Source organism: Pteronotus mesoamericanus, unplaced genomic scaffold, assembly GCF_021234165.1.
Source record: "Pteronotus mesoamericanus isolate MK-2021 breed Mesoamerican mustached bat unplaced genomic scaffold, CSHL_Meso_final scaffold_85, whole genome shotgun sequence".
In the NCBI taxonomy this organism is placed as follows: domain Eukaryota; kingdom Metazoa; phylum Chordata; class Mammalia; order Chiroptera; family Mormoopidae; genus Pteronotus; species Pteronotus mesoamericanus.
Genome location: NW_026555329.1, coordinates 38940621 through 38951243, shown reverse-complemented (window position 1 = coordinate 38951243; position 10623 = coordinate 38940621). Strand labels below are relative to the sequence as shown.

The 10623-nt window shown below is 39.2% G+C and overlaps 1 protein-coding gene across 1 annotated transcript; it reads left to right on the top strand.

Moving 5' to 3' along the window:
* The first annotated feature begins 5836 nt into the window (after positions 1–5836).
* Positions 5837–10092, top strand: CCDC71L (coiled-coil domain containing 71 like). Its single transcript, XM_054564038.1, has one exon. The coding sequence runs from the start codon at positions 6118–6120 to the stop codon at positions 6811–6813; it is 696 nt and encodes a 231-aa protein (XP_054420013.1). The 5' UTR covers positions 5837–6117; the 3' UTR covers positions 6814–10092.
* The last annotated feature ends 531 nt before the right edge of the window (positions 10093–10623 follow it).

The window sequence follows — 10623 nt, the reverse complement described above, 5'->3', positions numbered from 1 at the left end:
TTACTGTGTTCTTCCTTCCTGATGTTTCAAGATTCCTTCTTTATTGTTTTCTTTTTATTTAGGGAACTTCCTTCAGCCATTAATTTAGTAGGGTAGATCTGCTGGCAACAAATTCTCTTAGTTTTCTTTCCTGTGAGAGTGTCTTGATTTCCTCTTTATTGTTTAAAGATATTTTCACTGAATACAGGAATTTGGGTTGAGAGTTCTTTTCTTTCCGCACTTGAAAAATGTTGAGCCACTTACTTTTGGCCTCCATGTTTTCTGATGAAGAATCTGCTGTAATTTATATTGCTTTTTCCTTTATAGGTGATGTGACATTTCTATCTTGCTACTTTCAGCATTGTTTTTCTTTTTCTTAAATTTTCAAAAGTTGGACAATGATGCATCTTGATGTGGATTTCTGTGATTTATCTTGTTTAGGTTAGTTCAGCTTCTTGAATCTGTAGGTTTATGTCTTTACCAAATTAGAAACATTTTTAGCCATTATTTAGTATATTTTTGCCATGACCCGCATGGAGTGGTGGTCCCTGAGCGGGAGCGACAGGAGATTGAGAAAGGACAACACAACGCAAAGGCACAACACAAGACAATTTAGAGAAAAGCAGGAGCCAGGTGGAACATTGTCCTCTGTTGGAGAGACAATGACAATGACCACAGTCTCTGTGTTTATTTTATAGGGGTTAGTTAGATAAAGCTCAAAGGAGTTTTGCAGACTTAGGGGAATGCTGTGGGCACAAACTGTTCCGTTCCCAGGCTATCTACATGATAAAACTTTCTTCTGCAAAGGTTGCAGTCATCTTCAGCAGAAGCTTGTGGTTATCTACTCCTTTCTCAATCACCCCCCTACCCCCTAACCATCCAGACTCAGGCTGTCGCCAGTTGCCAGCTTGCTCTGCTTTGCAGATAATAAGTGGTTGAGCGTGGCTTTGCCAAGTGCTTAACCTGGCTTTTGACACCAGCCTTCACTGTCCCCCACACATTTTCAGTCCTACATTTTTCTTCCCTACTTTCACACCTCTGATGACACAAATATTAGCTCTTAGAGTCTGACAGGTTCCTGAGGCTCTGTTTTGTTTTTTACTTTTAGTTTATTTTCTCTCTGTTGTTCAAATGGGTACTATTTGTTGACCTATCTTCATGTTCATTGATTCTTTCCTCTTTCCCCTCCAATTTGCTATTGAGACTATTCACTGAGCTTTTAATTTTATTGTTGTATTTTTCAGCTCTAAAATTTTTATTTCATTCCTGTTTATATTTCCTATTTCTTTGCTGAAATTTTTATTTTTTTACTGCGATTTTCTATCTTTTCATTTGTTTCAAGAGTGTTTACAATTGCTTATTAAAGCATCTTTATAATGGCTGTTTTAATATCTTTATTATATAATTCCAACATCTCTTTAATCTCAATATTATATAATTCCAACATCTCTTTCATCTCAATCTCTATCGATTGTGTGTTTTCATTTAGCTTCAGATGTTCTTGGTTTTTGGTATGGTAAGGGATTTTCAGTTGAAACCTGGGTAGTACTGTGTTGTGAGACTCTGGATATTATTTAAACTTGTTTAAGCTGTTTTTCTCTGACACTGTTCCAACAGGGAAAGGGAGAGGTGCTGCCATAGTATTGCCAGGTAGAGATCCAGGTGTCCTGGGCCTGCCTTTTTAGACACACAAGTCCTTAGTGCTGGGTGGCGTTGGGAATTTCAGGTTTCCATTAGACCTCCAATGATAGCTCCCTGATTGGGAGGGGTAGGAATGTCTTATTACTGCTCCCACATGGTCTCCACTGACACTTTGAGACAGGATGGCCTCTTAACTGCTCAGAAGGGATAAGAATTTAAGAATTTTGATTCCCTATTTAGCCTTCTCTGACGCCACCTCAGAAGGATGGCATGGTGCCTTGTTGCAGCCTGAGAAGGGTAGATGCCAGAGTTTTCAGTGGTGTTTTGTTGAAGTACATTGATTATTCCCTTAGAAGTTTTCTGTCTTGCTAGCCTGCTCCTTTCCTGCTTTTATAGCAAGAGAGAATAAGAATTTATTTTGGCTTCTTATGTCTACATCTGTTGGCATTCTGGGTTGCTGGCTTCTCTACTACCTAGTCTGAGAAGTATGCAGAAAAGAGAAAAAAGTAAAAAGAAAACACAGGGAACTCTCTACTATGTTGTTCTTTAGGTTCTTAGGTTCCTAGCCTGCCTACTTTTTTCTCTCCATTTATCATTCTTCTTATTTTTATTTAATATGTCATGTCTATGGTTTTTAGTTGTCAGTTGGAGGGGGGATAGGGAATACAATAATCTTTCTATAAGTGGAAGTCCTAGATTCTTAGTTTATATGGTTTTGTGCACTTAACATCACACAGCTATATAGTGTATCAGAGGTTTGAGATAACTCTTATAGAAAAATCTATGTTACTTTAGAATGGTTCTAATAAAAAGGCTGAAAGTGTTCTTGATGAATCATGCTCTATTTAATTTAATTTGAACTAATAATTAATGTTATCTCTTTGTATTATATAAAAATGTTAGAAACAATCTGCACTAAGAGTTAGAAACCTAGGTTTTAGTACAGAGTATTTCCTCATTCAGCTGGGTGGCTTCAGGCAGATCTCTTGGCATCTCAATATTCTCATCTGAATTAAGAGTGTTGGACTTGTTAGATGACCTCTAAGTTTTCTTGTAGCATCAGCATTTTTCACTTCATAAATCTATTACTTTTTAAAAAATCTCACACTGTACCACAGGTTTGAAATATGTTGGTTAAACCAAGTAAAATCCTCATAATTAGATAAGAAAAATAAGAATAGTTATTATTTATTGGATGCTTACTGTGATCAAGGTACAACAGTAAATGTTTTACCAATGTTATCTCATGCAATCTTGAAAACAATTATTGAAGTAGAAGTTATGCCCATTTCATAGATGAGAAAACAGGCTGTTAGGTTAAAAAAATGTGCTCAAAGATACTTGTTGTACTACAACAAGTACACATTTGATTCCAAGTGTATTTAATTTCAGGGTTGATGCTCATTGCCACTTAAATATACTTTTTATTTTTGGCCACTTTTCAAGATGCAAATTATTTTATAGAAGCAGTATCTTAAAGATTCTGGACAGCTAAAAGATATATTTTGTTTTTAATTTCTCCAATCCCTTTATTTTGCTGGTATTCAATTTTTAGATAAATTCAGAAATATACACAGCTAGGTTTTCCCCCATGTATTCTTATTATCCATAATTTATTAGATATAAGAGGCATCCCCTTGAGAAGTAAAGGTATAAATCAAATACTTAAACTATTATTTTCAAGAACAAAAATTTAATTTGTCAACTTCCATAAATTTTATAGTGTCTCAGGAAAGTCTCAGGAACTAGAATATATATATCATCTTTCTTTGTAAATTTTACTTCCTTCAGAGAATAGATGAGGAATCATCTGTAAAACTATGTGAGCTAAGCAAAGGTAGAGGTCAAGAAAAAAATGTAAAAATAAGAAATACAGAAAACAGAGAAACAGAGAGATCAAACAGTACCAAATTTAAAAGTATATAATAGTTCAAGTACTTTGATATGGTACTAATTCCTAAAAATAGTTCATTAAAATGCTTTTTGCTCTTAAGTTAAATCAACATGCATTATAAAAATGAACTGAGTACTCAGCAATTTGTTGAGATCTTATATTTTCTGAAAATCAAAATTGTGTTGAAAAAAATTTAATCTCTTAATTGAAATCAATTCTGTAAGTTTGTGTAGGTCCCTGATATATGTTTACTTGGCAAAAGACATATAAGCACTTATAATACGATTAACATGGAAGGGAGAGGATAACAAGATGAGAAACCAAGAGTGCAGAAATCCTTATGATCTCATTTTTTTTATCCTCACCTGAGGATTTTTTTCATTATTTTCTTAGAGAGAGGGTGGAAGAGAGGGAGAGAGAAACATCAATGTGAGAGAGAAGTATTGATTAGTTGCCTCCTGGCTACACATGGGGACTGGGGATTGCATGTGTCGGGACCTGGGCCCAAACTTGCAGCCTAGGGATGTGTCCTGACCAGAAAACAAACCTGCAAACTTATGGTTATGGGATGATGTTCCAACCCACTGAGCCACACCCACCAGAGTATGATTTCATTTTTATATAAAGATTTAGGAAGCTGGTAATTGATTGACTCCCCAATCTTGTTCTGAGATGAGGGTGTGCTTTTCTAGGAAATGATTTTCTCATCAGAAGGTTACCATGATTTTCTATGATTTTAGTAGGTAGAAACTATTTTCTTTGCAGAAAGTTTTTTTTTTTAATTATTGAAACTACACCAACAAAATATTATCTGGTTCAAGCAAAATGTTATCTGTAAGTCCAATATAAGACATAAAAATTGTTCAATTATAGGTGGTTTGCAAGTAGAAATAGGGGTACAGCTCTGTCTCTTGACTACTCCATGTATGCATAATTTTATGTTGAGCCTTTTGAAGTCCCAACAGCACAGCTGGAAAAATCCCCAGTGAAATATAAAGGTCACCAGAGTAGGAATCCAAGACCTAAACTATAGTCCCAGTACAAGCTGTGTTACTGAACCTCAGTGGGTCCACATTCCCTCATCTGTGAAATAGGAGATTGAACTAGGTATCTTTCATTTGAAATATTTGAGGGAAACATTAGAAACTATATGCAAATCACAAAACTTCTGTGCTTTATCAGTTTTCTACGGCAAAATAAGATGGCCACTGAAGAGTAAAATTTGCATATTTACCTCAAAATTCTAAGTATTAGGAGATTTTTTTAACCTTAAAAATGTAAGGGCATTAAAGAGAATATTGCAATATAAATGTAAATTATAAAATTTTCCTGTTCTGAGCAATTTGAATGTATCTTTTTCACCTCATCTCAAATATTTCATCCATTCACTCAGCGAAGAGTGCCCACTATCTGACAGCCAGTGAGCTAAGTACTGAGGATGAAAAAGACAACTAAAGAATGTCCACTTCTCTATAATTATGCATAATGCCCTCCTTTCAAATACAACAGGTAACGTGTTCTTTCAACAGCACTCTTTTGACTATGATGATGCATCATTTCTAAATGACAGATAATGCAAAGGAACATATTAAAACTAAATTAAGAATGAAGTGCAGTCATTTAGAAAGAACTATATATTTAAAAACAAGGATATTTTCTTTAAGTAGAATGGCTTTGTTGTAATTGCTCTTTGATCAACTTGAGCAAATAGTATATAGTTTTGTAAGTATAAAAGACTTTGCTTTCCCACTGAGTATCTTAAATATGAAGATGGTTCCACTGTCTAGGAGACAATATCCCTCATGTAGCCTCTGTTACCTGAATGATTCTGGATTACCAGTGGTTGCTTGAAATGGATTGGGGCCAAAAGAGGGATGTTGGATGAAGTTGCCTAAAGAGGTCTTTGGGGTTTAGAAGGGAATTGTGAAAGGCCTATTTCCTCTTGATTTAAATCTAAATTTCTTTGTTGTGATACAAGCAACTGCCTTTGGGCATAGCTCCCTTTGTTATTTAGAATGGTAGATCTCCCACCCCAGTCTAGGGATTCATACCCATTCATTCTGAGAGTGACTCTCCCCAGGGTGGAGCTGATGTCTACCCCTTCCTCTACACATGGCACCCTTCCCAAAGCCCATCTAACAGTTGACTCTGGTTCAAGGACCACTACCATCATCAACCCCAGCACCATTTTCCAGGAACTGGCCTCTACCCCATTAGTCCCCGCCCCCTTCTGAGAGCACCCAATGGGTGGAGACAGGGCTGCGGTGGGAGGGGCCTGAGGCGGGCACATTTAAAGAAAGGCAGAGGGCGAAAGGAAGCGAGAGAGGAGAAGAAAGAGAAACCAGGGGGCGAGGCGCCGTCCAATGACAAAGCCCAGGGGTGGGCGCCGGCAGCCATCTTGTACCGGGCGGCAGGATCTTCACCCGCGTCCTCCGCCCTCAGAGGGGGTGGGGCAGCGGCAGCGGAGGCGAGAAAAGTAGCGAGAGAGGCACCCGGCGAAAGGCGCCTGCAGCGGCCGCCGCCGCGGAGCCAGACGCGGGAGGGGGCGGCGGCGGCGGCGGCGGGGGAACCCGGAGAGCGCGGGCGGCCCCGAGCGGCCTCCGATGCGGCGCAACGTGAAGAGGCGGCGGCCCCTGGCGGCCCCGGCCTCGGTCTTCCGGGGCGGCGGCTTTAGGGCAGGAGATGGGGCCGGGCTGGAGGCGCTGGAGGACAAGGTGGTGTACTCGCGGTCGCAGCTGTCGCTGGCTGACACCACCAAGGCGCTGGGCGACGCCTTCAAGCTGTTCATGCCCCGCAGCACGGAGTTCATGAGCTCGGACGCGGAGCTCTGGAGCTTCCTCTGCAGCCTCAAGCACCAGTTCTCCCCGCACATCCTACGCAGCAAGGACGTTTACGGTTACTCTTCTTGCCGGGCTCTGGTCCCCGACCCGCCAGGGCCCCCCGCCGTCCGCGGCCAGACACGCAGGCCAGGCCGGGGCTGGGCGGCCAGGAGGAGGCGCCGCGGAGCCCGAGGGGCCGCCGCCCACAGAAAGAAACCGTCGCTGCCACCGCCGCCGGCCCCCGGGGAGAGCAGCGCTGCGGAGCCCTCAGCCCTCGGCCCCTGCTTTGGGGGCCGCACCCTAGAGGAGATCTGGAGGGCGGCCACCCCGACGCTGACCACCTTCCCCACCATCCGCGTCGGTGGCGACGTGTGGGGCGAGCGCAGCCTGGCGGCAGCGCGGCGCCGAGCGCGCCAAGTCCTGCGAGTGAACCTGGAACCCGTGGTGAGGCTCCGTCGCTTCCCGGTGCCTCGGGCATGAAACGCAGCCCCCTGACCCTCGGACGGAGCTTCCGCCTGGAGGGATGAACAAATGTCAGTCGAGTGTTTACAGATCCGGCCAGGACTCCGTCCCCTAGTGCACTTTATGGGCGAAGAAGTCACCGGATGGTGTGTTCCCGGCTCTGCGCCCTGGACCTGCACCGCCGTCTGGGACCCCGGGGCAGGTGTGCCCTCTGCTGCCTTCCGGAGCTGGACCCGCAAGAGAGGCCCCTTTTCTTCCTAACCCCAGGTTGAGACGTCTCCAGGACTGTAGGGGCAGATCCGTTCTCTCCCTTTTGGACTCTACCTCACTGGTCTGGAAGCCCTCCGAAGAAGTCACTATTTTTCCAAAGGAATTTGGTTTCGTCCTTGTGTAATAAGCCAGAATTCACTTGCTTTTTATACCTCTCTTCCCTGCTCCCGCCCCTCCTTTTTTTTCCTTTTTGACTGCCACCCCGCTTTCTGGACGACAGATCAAACATGTTTTGTGGTGTTGCAGTAGTTTGCGCTCAGGGTATTCTGAATCTCACTCGTTTCCTAACATCAACTGGATTCCAGTGCTTTTGACCAAGGATGTTTTCTAAGCGGTTCAAGCTTATGACTGTCAATAGTACAAGGATTTGTATGGCTTTGAGCTTCATAGGCTCAGTGATTGCAAACAAAGAGACGCAAAATGCAACTGTTTTAATTATTTTAAGGTGTTTCTAAATATTTTATATAGAAATTTCAAGTTTATATTTACTGAGCTCCTAAAGAAAATGGTAGACACTCATATAAAGTTTTGTTTAGGAAGAGTTGACTTGTTAAACTTTGAAGAATTGAATGAAAATTAAAGTGCATTGAAACCACATGGCTTGTGATTTTAAAAAATGAATACATTATAAAAAAAAGTGTTGGTTAAAGAGTGGATGGAATTTGATTAGAAATGATATGGGCTCTTTGTACTGGTCTAACATACGAATCCAGGAATATTTCAAGGATAACATTTAAAAATGGGAGTCCAATAGGGGAAACGAATGTGTATAAATTTTGTGATTAAAATGATAAACAGAATACCCTTTAGAATCCTCAGAACTGTAAATGATCTAGAGGGGTGGGGGCATTTCTTGGTATAAATAACTAGTTGAAGTTCCTTTGGGTTAAATAGATTTCTTTTTCTTTCTCTTTGATTTTGTTGTTGGATAACAAGAAATGTCCAGACTAATATCACCATTTCTATAAACATCATGACAGTTAGTTGACTTTTTTGGTCCACCAGTTGCCTTTTTTAAAATTTCCATTTCAATTTATGTTTGCAGTTATGGGTCTTTGACAGTTGAAGACCACAGGAATCAAACAGGCAAGCCACACAGTTCTGACCCTTCTTTTTACATGTTTATAATAGTGTTTATATCTTATGGCCCAGTGTGTAACTCTTGATTATCCAAGTGCCTTTGGTCATTGTTGGCAGCAAGACTTAATGGTTTTTAGTCAGTGGTGCCACAGCCAGATTTTACCGCAATATCTAAAGGGTCAAGTTTTTGTACCACTATTATTTCAAATTTAAGTATTCTAACATGGAGCAATCTGTATTGGGCTGGAACTTGACATATGTAATAGTCGATGTTAAGGTTTATCTCTGCTTGACAGCTTCTTTAGAGAATAATGAAAGCTGCAATTTTGACTCGTGTTCTTAGAATTTAAATGGCATAGCTTTCTGAAATGATTTTTTTCCAAGTTGAATAGTCTGTTGTAGGAGCTTTGTGACTTTCAGTGTTTTTGTTTTGTTAAAAAAAATTATATATATAACTTTATATCAGTTTCCCAGTAAGCATCATAGTCTTTTATTCATTACTCAGTGATAATGCATTGTTACATACACTGTCACATGAATAAATAAAAGTGAATAATTAGAAGATGGAGAGTGTTAAATTATATTTGTGTGATAGGAAGCATATCTATATTCTTTTGGTTATTAGCTTCCATTGCCAACTGTATTTTAGTTATATAGGATTTTCTCCTCCCTGCCCCACCAACTTGTTTTTAAGCTAACTAGCACCCAAGAAAAAAATTTGTATTTGAACCACTTCACTATTGTATATAGTTTTATAATAATTAAAAATAAATCCAATGGCCATATTAGAATGTAATTTCAACATATAGCTTATCTAGATAGTTTCTGAGAGGATTTTGAAATTAGACTTAGCTGGGAGGATAACTTTGCTCAGCACAAAACTGAAACACAGTCTTTCACACCCTGCGTTTATTGAAACTGAAGTTCTTAACTTTTTTTCCTCTTAAGCTTTGTTACTTTAGAGCACTTGAATTCATGTTAAATGCTTCTTTGGATTATTTGGGCTGTCTGATTTCAGTTTGGATCAAATTGCCCTTCCTGAATTCAGTATGCTATTTTTCTGGTTTACTAAAAATTCATGCCATTTCTACTTTGTGTAATAAGATGTAGAAAAAAAAGTTTATTTTTGCCAAGTTTTCTTTAGCAAAACCTATGTTACAACTTCCAAAATGTGAAGAAACAACTAATATAGTTGACTAGTATATTAATAGGAAAGTGAAAGTATTTTATGGGTACTTTTGGGCAGAATGTGAAAAGGAACTTGGCACAGTGGCCTTTATTGTGAGGCATCCATTTATTGTCCTCTACAGTGAGTCTGTAGCCTAGCTTGTATATAGTTTTTGTAAGAAATCCTATGATCTTTACTCATTATTTTACCTTCCCTTATATCTCATATGGCACAAGTAGAGGAGGAAGCTAGGAAGTGTATCACCTTGCTAAGCTTTTATTTAATTTTTAACTCTTCAGTGCCTAAATGTGGTGACTGGCACCTCAGTTAACCTTTTGAAATTTCTGATGTCATTTTTTTTATCCTTCCTGTCAACCAGCAACTTATTTTTCCTTATTGAAACCAGAAATGTCATGATTGTTGAGGGCAAGCTTTATTGTTGATAGTGTAAAGTGACATTGTTAGGGTGTGTATTTATTTTGTTCAAGTTTGAGTACCCTGTTGGACAAGTGTAACTTAAGCTGGTGGCTGACACCTATTGATTTGCTATGTGCAAATCTGAAAACTTTTCAATAAAAAAATTAAAAATATTTGAATACAAAAAAGCAATTTTTAACTCAAAAGTTTTTTGTTGTTTTAAGGGTTGCTACAGCACCCTTTAAATTGGTGTTTTTTAAGGGACATAATATTTACTTTATCTGTGTGTTTAAAATATTTCTTAATGGACTATTATGTCTTAAGTGCATTAGAAGGCAATTATTAGTAATGGAACTGATTTTTTTGGACAGTTTGATGTGCATATGATTAAGATTTACAATCTGATTGTACTTTGCTCTTTAATTTATTAACTGTAAATAAATTTTAGAGAATACACAGTGTCTGGCTTCTCTAATGATGTTGAAAGTTTTTGAAATGGGATTTTATGTTTACATGTGAACTGGAAAGAATTTTAATTTATAGTGTGATAAATTTTGACTTTTTTGTGAACTTCAGACTCCTGGAAGTTTTGAGATAGGTGTTTGTGTTATCTTGTGAGTCTATATTATATCAACTCTAATGACCTAGTGAGTCTCTAGGACAGTGCTTTATGTCCAAGACCAAGCCATTACTCACTTTGTCAGCAATAAAAACTAAAAATGCATCAAAATTTAGTTTTGATTACTGACCCCAAGCTCCCCTGTGGTAGTGATAGAAGGTCTAAAGCTCACATTCTTTCACATTATGAAAGAAAGTGTGTTCCATATAAATAACATCAATAAGGGCTGTTTTCACAGAATAAGAGCAGAACTAGAATTTTCATTACGATATAG